The sequence below is a fragment of the Patiria miniata genome, unplaced genomic scaffold (assembly GCF_015706575.1).
Source record: "Patiria miniata isolate m_02_andy unplaced genomic scaffold, ASM1570657v1 HiC_scaffold_29, whole genome shotgun sequence".
NCBI classification, from domain to species: domain Eukaryota; kingdom Metazoa; phylum Echinodermata; class Asteroidea; order Valvatida; family Asterinidae; genus Patiria; species Patiria miniata.
Genome location: NW_024037068.1, coordinates 6,943,360 through 6,960,348, shown reverse-complemented (window position 1 = coordinate 6,960,348; position 16,989 = coordinate 6,943,360). Strand labels below are relative to the sequence as shown.

At 46.2% G+C, this 16,989-nt stretch overlaps 1 protein-coding gene across 1 annotated transcript in view; it reads left to right on the top strand.

Annotated features, from left to right (window-relative positions):
* Window positions 1–16,989, top strand: part of LOC119735384 (DNA polymerase epsilon catalytic subunit A-like) — a 74,919-nt gene that overhangs the window by 55,281 nt on the left and 2,649 nt on the right. The window contains exons 42-47 of the mRNA XM_038209080.1: window positions 122–250; window positions 2,069–2,140; window positions 4,154–4,353; window positions 4,996–5,134; window positions 7,006–7,220; window positions 16,578–16,710. Of these exons, the coding sequence (XP_038065008.1) occupies window positions 122–250; window positions 2,069–2,140; window positions 4,154–4,353; window positions 4,996–5,134; window positions 7,006–7,220; window positions 16,578–16,710 (888 nt within the window). The remainder of the gene's footprint in view (window positions 1–121; window positions 251–2,068; window positions 2,141–4,153; window positions 4,354–4,995; window positions 5,135–7,005; window positions 7,221–16,577; window positions 16,711–16,989) is intronic.

The following is a 16,989-nucleotide window of genomic DNA, read 5'->3' as shown; positions in this document are numbered from 1 at the left end:
TGGCATGCACTTGATGGTTTCTCTAAATTCATGGATTCATTTATTTATTCATTTGGAAACAACAGTTTATCCAAAATCGGACCATTAATCATTTTATTGACCCTACTCTGTCACTTTGCAGACAAACCATGGTGGGGTCAAAGGTCAACTGCCCAAGTCCCTACTGAACCAAGAAGCCGGCGAGGAGTCACATGACCTTGAGGAAGAGGAGGAGTCGGAGAGTTTGACGCCCAACGGCGAGGATCAGGAGGTGATACTATAAAGCCCAACAAATTGAAACTGCAGCGAGATTCTACAAAAAAAAGTCTACGGACTCAGTGCACAAGTACCCCCTCAATGGTTACGAAAGGGGAGTTGGGGGAGACCACAGCATATGAATTCCTTTGGGGAACTAACCCACCGGGCCGGTTTTTATGTGCAAACTCTATGAGAGAACGCGGTGAAAAAATCATTAAAAACGGGCCTTTTTCACATCTGTCGCCACCACTTCATTATTCCACAGGGTATACCTTAGATCTCACTACAGTGTGACCCTAACAATATACTCTTTCAGAAAATGAAAGGAAAACTGAATAAAACACTGAGTTTCACTCGCGAATTGATGTTAAACATTGCATTTTCAGTCAAAAATCTCCCTGTTTTGTGTGTAAACCACGCGTTCAGCCAAGAACTGGTCCATTAACATCATCTTAACGTTAAATAGCGCCACCTGGGAGCTTAGATCTCTCGGGTCATTTTTCTTCGTCTCGTCAGCTTTCCAACAATATAACCCTTATTGTGATTGGTTAAGGTTTAGGCTTGCGTGTATTCATTTACTAAAGAATTGTACGTCTAAACTCCAATAAAATTTGCCGTTGCTCAATGGCTCAGTGCGTAGGGTCTGTTTATTGTACACGTGCTAGGCAGCGCTACTGTATATACACAGAGCCCGGGAGCTCTTATCTCTATGTGTCCACGGTCATCTGTCTGTGCGCTTTGGCCAGTTTACATAGGGTCCTTTTGACCACAAAGGATTTGATATGGGAGGGACATTTGAAAGCATTTCCGACAGCCCCTGGCACTTGGGCTTAAGATGCTGTGGGGTTTGAGCACATTCAGGGTAAAATGAGTCGTTCTAACTTCACGCAATACGCGTAGGAAACAGAACACGCATGTGTGTGCCTCTCCCACTGGGTTTTTCAAGTGGTCATAAAGCGCCATCAAGTGGAGTGCCGTGGCCTAGTGGTCTGGAGCATTGAATTCATGGTCTGCAGGTTATTCTGCAAGTTGGACGTTCGAGTCCAGCCTGCGGCTATGATGCGTGTGCCCTTGGGCAAGGCACTTTGTCACACATTGCTTCTCCCCACCCAGGAGTAAATGGGTACCTGTGAGGGCAGAGATGGTTATTGAGGTTGATTTTAGCTGCTTTGCGCCAAAATCGGAGCATCGAGCTGTATACTCCCAAGGGAGCTGAGATTGTATTTGGAATCTTCATTGGCCCAATGAGCAGGGTAATAATGATATAGCGACTTGAGCACCAATAACTGGTGGATATATGCACTTAAAAAATATGTAGCATTATTATTATTATCCACTGTTGGGACACGGAGTCCATATGGAACAAGTCTTACGCTGCTTTTCCATTTTTGTCCCCAGTCCAATAAGCCATTTGCGAGTTAAATTTGAATAAAATCTGGAACGCTGACTTAATCCAATGCTTTGCACATTTTAACTTTGCATTCTCCCGACCAAAGAGACTGTTACTACATCATGTGATTCGGGGCAAGCCTTATGCTAGCAACACCCAGCTCTGGCATGGTCTGGTGTCTTTGTGCCATTTTCACCCATTGTGAGCGATGTATTGATGCTGAGCGTCTCTTACGTAACTAAGCAAGAGCTTGCCCCGAATCATGTGATTAGCAACAGTGTCTTTGGTCTGGAGAATTCAAAGTTAAAATGTGCCAAGCATTCTGAGCAAGTCAGTGTACCAGATGTTATTGTAATGTAAATCCCAAAGGGTATAGGTTACTCGCAAATGGCTTATTTATGACACAACATTTCATTTGATGTTATTTTCGTTTGTGAACAGAATGAGATAGAGATGAATTGGAACGTTATGAACTACCTCCCGACAGCAGCGGCCTGCCAGAACAACTTCAATGTAAGTTAGATCCCGTCCGAATCACTCGGGTACAGCGTTGAGTAAAACAAGCGTCTGTGGGAAGTGGATTCAGCCATTTCCATAGGTGCAAGTATCGATGCCAGCTGTAGTTATGTAATTTGGGCACAAGCTCACGATTTCTTGAATACATTTAGTCATAGAGGTTGTTAAAGGGAATGTACATCATTGGCTTTCACTGTAATTTTCAGAAATGAACTAGTTGAGGGGTTAGTATAATAGACCAAAATATTGTTACACTGACATGTTTGAAGTTTTGTGTCTGAAAATGCTCGAAAAAAACAAGAAAAACAAAAATGTTCAAGTAGTCTGGTTCCCTGACTCCACTAAAGATGAAATGGATCAATTTATAGATGCCGGAAATTTGTAAGGTAAGGGAACCAGTCTAGCTGGCCTGCACCAATTCATGAACATGTAACCAATAGCAAACACATTTTCTGAAACAAATGGTAAATATGGAGCGGTAGTTGAACAATAGTTAGGTTTTTCCTAATGTATACAAAAATACCATTTTCTTGAAAATGACTTCACACCAGGTGCCGTAATTTTACAGAATCCTTGAGACTGTCACTTACCAACATCCTAGTAAGGTATTTCGTAAAAACTTGGTAGTTTTATTTTTCGATGTTTGCAAATGTTGTATATTCCCTTTAACCTTCCTATGCAAATATACATTCTGTGCCAAGTTATCCTTTCAGTCCAAATCAATCAAGTGACTGTTTTCAACAGTTAAGAATTCCCAGCCTACATGAAGCAGGATTAAGTGTCCGTGACTGTTTATGTAACTTGATACAGCTTTGCTTTGATTGTGGGTAATCGATAAGCCAGCTGTGCCCACAACTTGCCTGCTTTGTCCGTCCGTGGTCTTTGACTGAGTTTGACTAGTCACAGTGCTTGCTTGGCATAATGGTCTGGCTGCTGGTGACTAGCCTGTGTTAAAAGTACAGCAGGGAAAGTGGATGGAAATTTTGACTGTCTGTGACTGTTTAAATAGCAGGAGGGTTAATCGCTCTCTTGGCACGCCTCATAACTGAGGGTCGTTTATGCAACATGATGGAGGTGATGACAAAATTAGTTATAAGATTTGCATAATCAAGAGTGACTGAAGAGAACAGTGTAGCCTTGAGTAACACACCCGGGAGCATGAAGGACACTGGTGATGCAGTTCCTTGTGGTCTGGCGAGAGCGCGGGTCTTACGGCGCCGTCTCGTGAGCTCTCATTTTTCCTGTCGGATGGACTCAAGTCTGGAAACCTGCCCTCGGCTAGATCATCCCAAGATCTGGGATCAATACCCGCTTGTTTGAAGCTGTTAACTCTTTCAGTGCCCGCGAAATTTGAAAAGTTTAACCCTAAAGTGCCCAACTTCTGGCGTTTTTGTTAATTGTTCGAAATTCTTTTAAAAAAAACAGGAAATAAGTTTTACTCACTAAATTTGTTGTTATTGCTCTCTGGTATATCCTTGATATATTGGAAAGTCAAAAGTAGTCACAAACATAGTGGTACACCCTGAAACACTGGCCTGAACACAGGGGAATTCCGCACTTTTTGCAGAAAATACGAGATTTAGTGCTGCGCCCTCTCGCAAGAACTCGAATGAAAAAATAAAAACAGGTCGTACATGCATGAAAATGGTACCATTAGAAAGAGCGAGAGCGCCCCCTTTTGATAACATATTTACTCTACCTCGTACATGTACGAGGTTTGGCAATTTTAAGTACGAACATTACCTCGTACATGTACGAGGTTGGCGCTTTTGTACTAACAAATATACCTCGTACATGTACGAGTTTGGCACTGAAAGAGTTAATAATGAACCAGCAAATACATTAACTTTCTGTTTCATGTTGAAGACTGTCAGAGCCAATGTATAGGTATGCTGTACACAAGAAGCAGTGATCAGTGATGAAGAATTGAACAATGGACACTGGTCGACTCAAACATTAGGTGCACATTGTGGTAAAATCGTTTCTTTGTTTTTATTGACCTGCATGTAGATGATAGTAGCAGGCTACATCCTTGCCATCTATCGCAACGCCCAGGACGAGCATCGCCGTAGCACGCCCGGCAACACGCCGATCCGTCGCCGCGGCCAAACCCAAGAATCACAGTTGGCCGCCGACGAAACCACGACGCCCCACACGGTGACCTACGCACAGGGATTGATCGATGGAGAACTATCCCAACGGCTGTTCGCGTGAGTGAGGTTTTATTTTGCAATTGACCCATGCCGTATCACGACAATCAGTGCTTAAAGAGGTTGTGGAATGCTCGAAGACATTTCCGTCATTTTTCGGGTATATGTACCCTAAGGTGTGATGAAATAAAAACGACTATTGTGTCTGTCATGAAATGAGTACAAAAGGTACTTTTGAGAGCTGTTTTTCAGGTCCTGTTTCGACCCGAACGTGCAATTTGTGTAAAAGTCGTCGTTGGGAGCAGCAAACAAAACATAGTAAATCGTGACGTAATAAACAGGACTCCCGATGCAGCGTAGTATAAACGAGTCCTGTTTATTACGTCACGATTTACTATGTTTTGTTTGCTGCCCCCAACAACGACTTTTACACAAATTGCACGTTCGGGTCGAAACAGGACCTGAAAAACAGCTCTCATAAGTACCTTTTGTACTCATTTCATGACAGACACAATAGTCGTTTTTATTTCATCACACCTTAGGGTACATATACCCGAAAAATGACGGAAATGTCTTCGAGCATTCCACAACCTCTTTAATTATGAAAAGTCCAGTTCTTGCAGTTAGCACAACTATAAAATTGGACCCGATCATTATCTTCTTAATTGATCATTAAATAGGAGACTTTCATGATTTGTTTAGAATCACCCAGAAAATTCAGAAGAAAGTGTCGGGGAATAAGAGCTCAGGCCGCGATGCTTCGTCCGAGTTCCCCCAACTCCCAGGCTCACATCTGCCTCTCAATAACCCAGCTCTGGAGTTTGTCAAAGCAGTCTGTAAGGTGAGCATTGCATGATTAAACATTTAGCAGGCCAGCACCCGATTTCATGAAACTTTAACCGATAATAATAATAATACCGGAGTCTTATATGGCGCACCTATCTACCAACAATTAGGTACTGAAGGTGCTGGAAAATATGTCTATTATTGAAGAAAGGTAAATAAAGTTTATGAGAAATAGAGACCTATTATGTAGCGCCGCAGCGCTGCAACACGTAGTATCCCTACGATGCATCGCAGCTGCAACCCGTCATGCAATTCATTTCACAAAACATGTAGAAAGTACGACACGTCATAGGTGTTATAAGATTGAATTTTTGCGTCGGGGTGATATAAATCAAGTTAGGTTTTGCCCTTCACCGACGTTTAAACACTGTATACTCAGTGTGTTACCTCCCGAGTGAAAGTCGGAAAAAATCACTCGGGTGGGACTCGAACCCACGACGTCATTGGTGTATTTATTGAACAACACTGTGACTGTTTTATGTATGTATTCATTGTACAGTAAATATTTGTCTGATGTTCAACAAAGAGTTGTCGGATCTCCTCTCAAAAAGTTGTTTAAACCTAAAACAAAATGGCGGATGTGCGATGCAGTCTTCAAGGGAAAAAAGCTTGCGGTGAACTGTGTAGCTACTTTGAAATTTCAACTGCAATATTCCAACTGGCTTATTCATAATTACTCCAATGCATTTTCCATTCACAACTTTACTGACATTGTCTTGGTATTATAGTCTCATTTATGTAATTTGGGTGGCATAAAACTGGCTACGAAAAGGATGCTTGTTATTTGCAAAGACCACTAGACAAGTCGTTATTTGCGACATGTTTTAAGCCGTTGTCAAGGAACTTACAGCGCGCTCAACACTGTCAAGTTTCGTGAAATGGATAGTACGACGTGTCGCGAGTTGCGACGTGTCACACGTCGTAACTCTGGTTGCGACACGTCCCAGCACTTTTTCGAAATCAGGGGCTGGATTGCGTTCAAAATTTGGTATATCATGGGTTGCGAAGGCGCTACTTCACATAGTGATGTCTTTAAAAACATTCAGTTGGCGCTGTTTCAAGACGTTCTATATGTTTTCCCACTTCTGGCACTAATAGAGTTTTCTGGCCTAAGGTGCCTTAAAGAGGTTGTGGAATGCTCGAAAACATTTCCGTCATTTTTTGGGTATATGTAGCCTAAGGTGTGATGAAATAAAAACGACTATTGTTTCTGTCATGAAATGAGTACAAAAGGTACTTTTGAGAGCTATTTTTCAGGTCCTGTTTCGACCCGAACGTGCAATTTGTGTAAAAGTCGTCGTTGCGGGCAGCAAACAAAACACAGTAAATCGTGACGTAATAAACAGGACTCGTTTATGCTACTCTGCATCGGGAGTCCTGTTTATTACGTCACGATTTACTGTGTTTTGTTTGCTGCCCGCAACGACGACTTTTACACAAATTGCACGTTCGGGTCGAAACAGGCATGACAGGACTTGAAAAACAGCTCTCAAAAGTACCTTTTGTACTCATTTTATGACAGAAACAATAGTCTTTTTTATTTCATCACACCTTAGGCTACATATACCCAAAGAATGACGGAAATGTCTTCGAGCATTTCACAACCTCTTTAAATCTTCATGTTTTTACTTTTTATAATGATAAAGAATGCATAAAGGAAGATAGTCTTCTTCTTTGTTAATTAAAATGTGAAGCAGATGATGTAAAACATAGCAGGGAGGTAAAGATTTGAGCAGGGCAGCAAACCTTAGTGGCACAAACTATGTATAGGTTTACATGGTGAAGACAAGTGTCAGTTTGTGTTGACGCATTGTGAAAGTGAGTATTTGGTAACCTTTTCTTTGTTTGGTCGACTATATCCTCCAGATTCTATCTTTAGACTCGGACGTCACCAACCAAGTGAACCGCCTGCAGCGTAACCTCTTCCGGCTGATCGGCACGGGGGAATTCTCAGACTCGGCCGTCTGGCGCGACCCCTGCTTGTCCTACGTCCTGCCGGAGGTCATATGTCGCGTCTGCAACCACTGCCGGGACCTGGACCTGTGTCGCGACCCGCTCCTTGTACAGGACGGAAACTCTGTGTAAGTCTTTGTAACACTGACAGAGTCAGCTAGCGCCATGTGAAGCGGTAGTAGTTCCTTAAACTCTGCTGTGTGTCCTCCTAACTTTTCAAATGAGCAGCCATTCGACATGGCGTATTTGCGCACAGCTTAGTCATTTTCTCATTCTTTGTGATAGTGTAACTAATTCCATAAAGCATTGTAGAATGCCATGGTCCTGTGGTTATGGTGTTTGACTCATGTACGATGGAACGTGGGCATATGTAGCATGATATTTGACGAGGGAACCCCCTCCCCCTCTTTTGTGTTGGTCATTGTGCTACCAGAATCTCAGGAATTCTTTTCAGATATCTAGGGGGGAGATTGGGGGGTACCCACTTTCACATATCGTGCTGCGTATTGTAACGTCTCTCTTGGTTGAGAGACATTATCAAATAAAGAGTCAGATACAAATATCTTACACACACACTAGTACTTTATTCGGGATTATTTACATCTCAGGTCAATAGAGGGCGCACTATATACAATGTAAAGTTAAGGCGTACATGATTATCTGGTACTAGGCTAGGGTCTATGGCCAGTGAGCGGACAGCTCGATAATCTACGTGTACATGTCAGGCACTCTGTCGGGGTCAGAGCCCAGATCAACAATCTAATGCATCATATGCGGGAGCTCTGTGTAGGTCAGAGCTCAGCTCAAGAATCTACTGGGGAAGAGCCCAGTACAACAATGACCAGAACTGCCATTTCTGCGCGCTTTATATAGACTTTTGGGGGCGCGTCTTAGCCAATGGGAGCATTGGATTCTAGTAGTTATGAATAATGCTATGGAGTAAAACTATGAGACGAAGGACGTAACCTGACCTCTAGCTACCGTAGGTCTCGGCCAGTGGGTTAGCGGGACACACTCGCTGGGGTGTACGGGGTCACTGAGGGGTGAATACACGGGTAGATTTTAGCGAGCCACATTCGCTAAATGCTTCGGGTCAATGTGGGTCAGATGCGAGGTAAGGTGTGTGAGGGGAATTCGCATCGACTCCGGGGAAAGGTGGAGGGAAAATGGCTAAGTCCTAAGTACATGTCCCATGGCGGTACATGTTCAATAGCTGTGAGAGCTACATGCATTGCGCGCTATACAATAGCGTACTGTATAATGTGCTGCACACTTCTACGTGTGTCTAAAGACTTCGTGGTAAAGCTTCGCGCTGTGTGAGGGCACACAGGATCGCTGCAAGCATTACGCTGTGCACGGAGTGGAATGGACTGGTTGGGAAAGAAGTAAACTACGCAATTTGCGGGAACGCAACACTATCTCCCCCTAGTTTTTACAACGTCCTCGTTGTAATAAAAGGAATTATGGAAGAACAAGAGTTAAGGAAAAGCAAAGATAACTGGAGCGCTAAAAACATGCAAAAAGTGTAAAACCTAAAAGTGAACATAAAGAAAACAACGAACGGTTACATTTCCTTTAAATGCGGATAAATGAGAGATAATCAAAACAAAAAGAAGGTAAATATTCATCTGAAAACGACGAAAATAAAAGTTCAGTGTCCATATCAATGGAGGGAAAAACACTGAGTTCATTCACTCGACGCAGTTCATCGACCATGAATAAGCGTCGTGAAAGATGGAGGTGGGAGACTAGAAATAATCCTGAAGTCTCGCTGGCCTTCTCTTAGAACGGGTACTCCTCCTCTCTGACAAGGGCGAAGTTCCTGTCGCAGAGGGCGCTACAGTTGGTGTCGGGGAAACAGATACTGTAGCAGGCGGGGCTGATGAGGGGTCATCAGCGCGTTTGGTGCTGGATGTTTTCCTGGCGTTACTGCGGGGGACAGCATCATCCTTTGAGAGAGAACCCTTCTCCATCAAAGTTTTACGAAGGTCCAGCATCCATTTTGGGACCTCGTCACTGAGATACTGCTTAAGTCGGTCATGGTGAAGAATTTTTGTTCTTCCCCGTTGCTTGAACCGGACTTCAAACAGAAGATCACTCAATGTTCTGAGAATGACGCAGGGGCCTGCCCATTTAGCTCGTTTTAGCTTGGGAGATAACCCAAGGGTTTTTGTGCTGTCTCGCATGTACACCAAGTCACCAATTTGATAGTTTATTTGGGAAACTCGGGGATCGTGGTCTTTCCTCTGTCGTTCAGCGGATTTACCAAGCTGTTGACGAACCAGATGATGGACGGTTTCCATCCGTTTCCTCACGGATGCAACATACTCGCATTCATCTTGAGGTTGGTCCTCTGTGTTGGGGCCACCGAGTACAAGCGCAATTGGTAGATGGGTTTCTCTGCCTAACATAAGCATATTAGGCGAGTAACCTGTAGATTCATGCTGGCAACTTCTGTACGCTGAAGTTAGAAGTGGGAGGTGGATGTCCCAATTGCGTTGGTCACTGTCAACATACACTGCGATCATGTCAACCAGAACTTGATTGAATCTCTCCGCCTGTCCATTGGCGGATGGATGGTATGGGGAAGTTCGAGTCTTGTGGATCTCCAACAGCTTACAAACTTGTTGCATGAGATGAGACTCATAAGTTCGGCCTTGGTCGGAGTGAATGTCAAGGGGTGGGCCAAAACGGGAAATATATTCGTAGACGATTTTATGAGCCACCGTCTCTGCCTTTTGGTCGGGAATCGGGTAAGCTTCCATCCACTTTGTGAATTGGTCACCGACTAAAAGGATGTATTTGTTCCCATTGTCACTGATAGGGAATGGACCAAGGATGTCCGTGACTAGTCTGTCCATCGGCGCGCCGACTCGATAATCCTCGAGGTGTGCTCTGGGGGTTGTGTGTGGCCTTTTGCGGGCACCACACTTAGCACACTTGCGGACCCAGTCACGAACTGTTTCCTTAAGCCTGTACCAGTAAAACTGGCATTTGATTTTCTGAGCAGTTTTCTTCACCCCGAGGTGAGCAGAGGTGACGGCGTCGTGTGCAGCTTGAAGAACGGCACTCTGCAGTGCTTGAGGAATCACAAGTTGCAGGTAAGATTGGGTCTGGTCAGGAGTTACCCATCTTTTAAAAAGAACACCGTCTTTCAGCACCAGCTGTTGCCATAGCAACCACAAGTTCCTAGTGGTGGGACTTTTGCGTGCTATCTGGTCTCTGCTTGGTCTCTCATGTGATTTGGTCATCAACTCCATGATGATCCTCAGGTCTGGATCTGCTCTCTGCAGTTTAGCTATTTCCTCTGTCGTGTAGCCACCGACCCAAGATGTGGCTCGTCCGGCGCTGGGACCGGCGGGGGCGCTAGAAGGGGTACGATCACTCGTGACCTCACCATCTTGGTCGTCTTGCTGTCCGGTTGGATTCGATTGTTCTGCAAGTTGCTGCCCGGTACTTGAACCGGCATCGGCATCCTTTTGCGGGATGCAGGGCGCGTTGCAGTCCAACTCTCTTCCAGCCGAATCAGAGGATATTGTAGCAGGTTTAGTTCGGTTGTTCGGCCGTACTACCCGAATGGCTGTGGGCAAATTGGCTTGCCCGGGAGTTTCTCCGATAGGCGTGGCTGTGTGTGAAAAACGACCTTTGAACTGTCCATCGTCAAAGTCGCTGCAGGTAAACTCACTGCACGAGCGCCAAATAAGTTTACCAATGCTACACACAGGAACCAGTAGGAGGGTTACCAACGTTGCCATCAGTACGAGGACTGTCCGTGGGGATACGGGTTTGGCCTGAGGGTTGGCGTCATTGCTCGAGGGCTGATCGTCAGCAGCTGATGTTCTCTTTGGGAATTGAACTTCAGCGGAGGTAGCGTTTACTCGTCTGGTCGAAAGGGGGACCACATCGTCGACTTGCGAAAAATCGGACCACAGCTCGCTTTTGGCTTTGCACTTCTCGCAACCGCCGCAGGGGAGTTCAGCGAGTATGGTCGTTCCGTCGTAGCACGGACAGTCGTCAGGGTCACATGGCACCCTAGAGAGGGCATCTGCGTTGCCATGTTTCTTCCCTGGTCGATGTTCGATTTTGAAGTCGAACTGAGACAAGATTTGAAGCCATCTTGCCATCTGGTCGACAGGCTCACGAAAAGACATGACCCATCGAAGAGCGCTGTGGTCAGTTCTGATGAGGAACTGTTTGCCCAGTAGGTAGTGTCGGAAGTACTGAAGGAAGGTGACGATTGCGAGGAGTTCTCTCCTCGTGGTGCAGTAGCGACGCTGCGGCTTTGTCATCGACCGACTAGCATATGCTATCGGCCGTTCTTCCTCCCTCTGGGTCCGATCACACCACTGGAGTTGCGATAGAGTAGCACCAATGCCACTATCTGAAGCATCGGTATCAATGATGAATAACCCATCATCATTGGGGTATGACATGACTTCGTTGCCGGTGAGGGCGGCCTTTAATTTCTCAAAAGCCGCTTGACAGTCATGAGTCCACTTAAACGTCTGTCCGGCCTCTAACAGACGATGTAAGGGGCTGGCTATCGTGGCGAATTGGGCTATGAACCTACGGTAGTAAGAACATAGTCCCAGGAAAGAGCGTACTTCAGTTATGTTCTTGGGGGTGGGCCAGTTCTGCACAGCAGAAACTTTACTAGGGTCTGGTTTGACACCATCTGGTGTGATGATGTGACCGAGGAACAGAACTTCCGTCTGGAAGAGTTCACACTTGCTCGGTTTCAGCTTCAGTCCAGCGTTTCCTAGTCGGCGTAGGACTTCACCAAGACGCTCAATATGCTCGGAAAATGTTGATGACAGGATGATGATATCGTCTAGATATATCAGCAGAGTTCGCCATTGCAGACCTTTGAGTACTAGCTCCATACAGCGCTCAAAGGTACTGGGTGCGTTGCATAACCCAAAAGGCATGGTCACGTACTCGTACAGTCCACTTCGGGTTACGAACGCGGTTTTGGGACGGTCTTCCTTCATCACTTCAATCTGCCAGTAGCCCGACTGCAGATCGAGAGTGCTGAAGATTTTTGCCCCACTCAGGCAATCTAGGCAGTCATCAACACGGGGTAGGGGATACGCGTCACGGCGCGTAACATCGTTCAGCTTACGATAGTCGACACACGGACGAGTTGTGCCGTCCTTTTTCCTAACAAAAACCATTGGTGATGCCCAGGGGGATGTTGACTCGCGGATCACACCCGCCTTGAGTTGGCTCTCGAGAACTTTCTCCTCCTCGCCCTGAAATGCCTTGGGGGGGCGGCGGGGAGGCTGTCGTATGGGGCGTGCGTCGCCGGTGTCAATAGTGTGCTGCACTATTGACGTTTTTCCCAAATCCTCCGCGGATTTGGCGAAAGTGTTCTCGTGGCTGGCCAAAAGTTCACACAATGCTTTCTGCTGGTGTGGGGACAGGTTTTCACAACTCCTCTCGTACCGTTTCTGTAGGTTTTCTGACCACTTGTCAGAAGGATTTGGGGTGTCGGGGACGGCGGGACTGACTGGGTTGACTGCGTATGACGTTGGGCGGGCATGCTCTCTGCACACTCGCGTTACTCGATAGAGGTGATCGGTTTCACAGTTTTCCTGCTCGGCTATGAGCTCAACCGCATCAACTTCATGCAGATATCCAAGCGTTGTACCTGCCTGAAGTTCAATGTTCTCGGGTGAAGTGTTCACAAGTCGGACAGGGATGCCGATGTCTTCTCGGCGGGGATCAATGAGTGAACTGCCAACCACAACATTGTGACGAAGGTTGGCAGGTTCAACGACTGCATACATGGAACTCAGTTTGTGATGATCAGCTATGCCCTCTGCTACCCACTCGCTGCATGCTGGAATTGTAGTGTTCTGCTTCAGTGCGATCTTAACTACACGGGGAGGGGCTCCTTGGACTGTCCACTGAACCCAGTTACCGGCAATTCGTATGCCGTTACGTGCCTCCAATATGCAATCATAGTGGTATAGAAAGTCATAGCCAAGGATTCCTTCATCGCTGATGGGGGCGACAAATGCATCCCATTGGAAGTGCTGTTCACCAATCATCATGTCGATTGTGGCAACACCTTCAATGTCAATGAGTTCCTTGTTTGCAGTTTCTAGTTTTGTGCTTTTGCACGGGGGTTTGAGTTCAGGGCGTTTTTCAGCAGGGATCTGGCTGAAAAGTGCTGAAGAAATGATGGTCACCGCCGCTCCGGTGTCGACTAAAAGTTCGCTGTCTTGGTCGCATATCTGCACTCGCAAAAATGCAGACATGCCTTGAAATTGCTGTCTACCCATTCGGATAGTGTTCTGTTCATTGGGACGGACCGGTGCCAGGCCGGACGGCACGGTCCGCGTTAGTTTTCCGTCTGTATGACGACGACCTCCTTGGCCGCTATGTCGGGGCACTTGTTTGCAAAGTGGCCGGGCTTGCCACATTTGAAACAAGTAACATCCATCTGCTGTTTCTTGGCTTCAGCAGGCTTGGCGGATTTCTGCTTGTAGGCGGGCTTATCTTTGATCAGTTTGACAATTCCGTTTAACCGTCGGTCGAGGTTGTCTTGGAACTGTTTAAACTGCTTTTGGTTGACGAACCCGGGATCAGCCTCAGATGCTGCCTGTACGGTGTTCACACGATGTGATTTTCCCAAGCTTGTGGTGTCACGGAGGCTCAGAAAGTTTTCCACCGCCGTTGTTGCCTCCTCAAGGGACTTGGGATTCGTCATGCCAACGGAAACTGCCATCTGTTGGTCGGGGAGGCCCTTCAGAAAATGGCGAAGGGCGATGCTCTCTCTGGTAACTGGATCTGCCGTAGGGTAGCCACGGAAGACGAGGCGGCGAATGTCGGCTACAAACTCCGCCAGCTTCTCCTTCGGCTGATGTCTCCTCGCTTCTAGCTGAGCGATGTAGTAATTTGGCAATTGTCGTTCGCCAAATCGTTTACCAAGCTCCTTCACCAGGGTGTCGGACGACTTGATTGCTTCGGGATCCAGTTGCTGGTACACGTACTCGGCCGCCTTTCCACGTAGACTGCTGACAAGTCGGAAGCGCTTTTCTTCCTCGGACCAGCCGCAAGCCTCGGCGAGACCCATCAGAGGTCGGACGAAGCCTTCCCATGACTTCGTGCCGTCGAATTCTCCTTGGCGAGGGAGAGGAACATCCAGCTTATGACTCGGCTGGGTTCGGAGAGGACGGGGCTCTGCTTGCTCTGCTTCTGTTGGTTTAGGGGCGTCAGCTTTTGGAACGGTGGAAGGGGCAGTACTGGGAGCGGACATCACTGGCTGTGAGTCCTTGGGCGATTTCGCTGAAACATTGGCATCTGTCTGCTCAGCCGTTGATGGGCTGTGTAATGCAGCAGTTGCTCGGAGTTGTTTCAGCTCTTTCTCCGCCTCCACTGAACGAAGCTTGAAAAGTTCGAACTGTTTTTTAAGTTCTTGGAGTTCTGCACTCTCTGCCTGTAGACTTGAATACAGGTTGGTGTCATCATCATCATACAACGACTGTAACCTGTGAGATTTTCGCTTGGCAGGCATGTTGGCTGCTGATATTGACCGTGCAGAAAGTCAGAGTCTAAAGCTGGGAGATCCGTTCAGTGGAGGGGTACATGAAGTGACTTAATTAAAAGTCATGGTATAGTTCGATGGTGTGTGTAAGTTCGTATCCCACCGCTGCCACCAGTGTAACGTCTCTCTTGGTTGAGAGACATTATCAAATAAAGAGTCAGATACAAATATCTTACACACACACTAGTACTTTATTCGGGATTATTTACATCTCAGGTCAATAGAGGGCGCACTATATACAATGTAAAGTTAAGGCGTACATGATTATCTGGTACTAGGCTAGGGTCTATGGCCAGTGAGCGGACAGCTCGATAATCTACGTGTACATGTCAGGCACTCTGTCGGGGTCAGAGCCCAGATCAACAATCTAATGCATCATATGCGGGAGCTCTGTGTAGGTCAGAGCTCAGCTCAAGAATCTACTGGGGAAGAGCCCAGTACAACAATGACCAGAACTGCCATTTCTGCGCGCTTTATATAGACTTTTGGGGGCGCGTCTTAGCCAATGGGAGCATTGGATTCTAGTAGTTATGAATAATGCATCCGTGTACAAAGGCATGGGGAAAGTTCTCTATGGGAGATTTGTACACGACTGACTTAGACATTCTAGTGGGATAAAGTCCGAGAGCAGTGGTTAGCGGGCGAAGTAGGATCACTCGTGGGTGCGTTACGGGGAACTGATCCTCAAGGAAAAGGGAAAGGGAATAACTTCTCGGTACATAGGTTTGTGTACAAGACTTAGTCTCTAGACTAGGTAAGAATCTACACACTAATGCTATGGAGTAAAACTATGAGACGAAGGACGTAACCTGACCTCTAGCTACCGTAGGTCTCGGCCAGTGGGTTAGCGGGACACACTCGCTGGGGTGTACGGGGTCACTGAGGGGTGAATACACGGGTAGATTTTAGCGAGCCACATTCGCTAAATGCTTCGGGTCAATGTGGGTCAGATGCGAGGTAAGGTGTGTGAGGGGAATTCGCATCGACTCCGGGGAAAGGTGGAGGGAAAATGGCTAAGTCCTAAGTACATGTCCCATGGCGGTACATGTTCAATAGCTGTGAGAGCTACATGCATTGCGCGCTATACAATAGCGTACTGTATAATGTGCTGCACACTTCTACGTGTGTCTAAAGACTTCGTGGTAAAGCTTCGCGCTGTGTGAGGGCACACAGGATCGCTGCAAGCATTACGCTGTGCACGGAGTGGAATGGACTGGTTGGGAAAGAAGTAAACTACGCAATTTGCGGGAACGCAACAGTATATACGTGGGTTCGAACCCTGCCAGGAACATGGTGTTTGTACCCTTGGGCAAGACACTTAACTATAATTGCCTCTCTCCACCCAGGGGTATGAATCGGTACCTGTGAGGGTAGAGTACCGAATGTGTGCCGATATCGGCTGCAACGTGGTCTCGTGGCCTGATGAATGGGGGAATGATTGTAAATCGCTTTCAGATTGTTGATACGATGGAAAGCGCTATATAAGCATTGCAAGTTATTATTTCAAATTTATTCACTTTCATGTGCAGTGAACACTCCAGTGATGAAAAAAAAGTGTCTCCGATTAGACATTTATTAATATTTGAAGAGAAGAAGCATGGTTCAAACCTACATCATCCAGAGCACTGCAACGGTACTCAACTGAACTATCCAACTTGTATGTCAATCCGTCAATGTCTTTATAAGTATAAATGAATCAGAGCAAGCGATCACTGTACTTTCTGAATTTTGTGATTTCTTTCTTCCTGTCCTTTCATCTTTGCCATAAACCCAATATTTTTTGACTCGCCAGCCGGGCTACTTAAGGAATAGTTTCACTAGCCTTCAGCTGTTTTGATTAGCATTTGGCTAGCGGGCTACTCGAACCCTGCCACAAGTACGTGTCACTGTTGCATATACTAATATTTATTTGATTTTCTATATTTCTCTTCAGAGCCCTATGGCAGTGCATACAGTGCAGTACAGAGTATGACGTCGCCACCATAGAGCAATCATTGATTGAGGCAGTGCAGCGGTCTTCCATGGCCTACACCCTACAGGATGTGGTCTGTGCCAAATGTCAACAGGTAAGGAGTCATCTCAAGGAATATCTGGGATAAGTTGTGGGCACGTTTATCTGCAGTACCACTGGTTTATAAAGCCAGGTACTACCAATTAAGTGCTGGCACTTTACGGTCGACAGAAAAGCATTGTTAACGGTTAGCAGAAATTTGGTGCTAACGGTTAGCAGAAAAGTGTAAGCAGTCAGCAGAAAAGTGTTAATGGTTTGCAAAATAGTTGTGGTAATGGTTGGAAGAAAAGTTGTGTTAATGGTTAGCTGAAAAGTTGTTAGTTTAGCAGAAAAG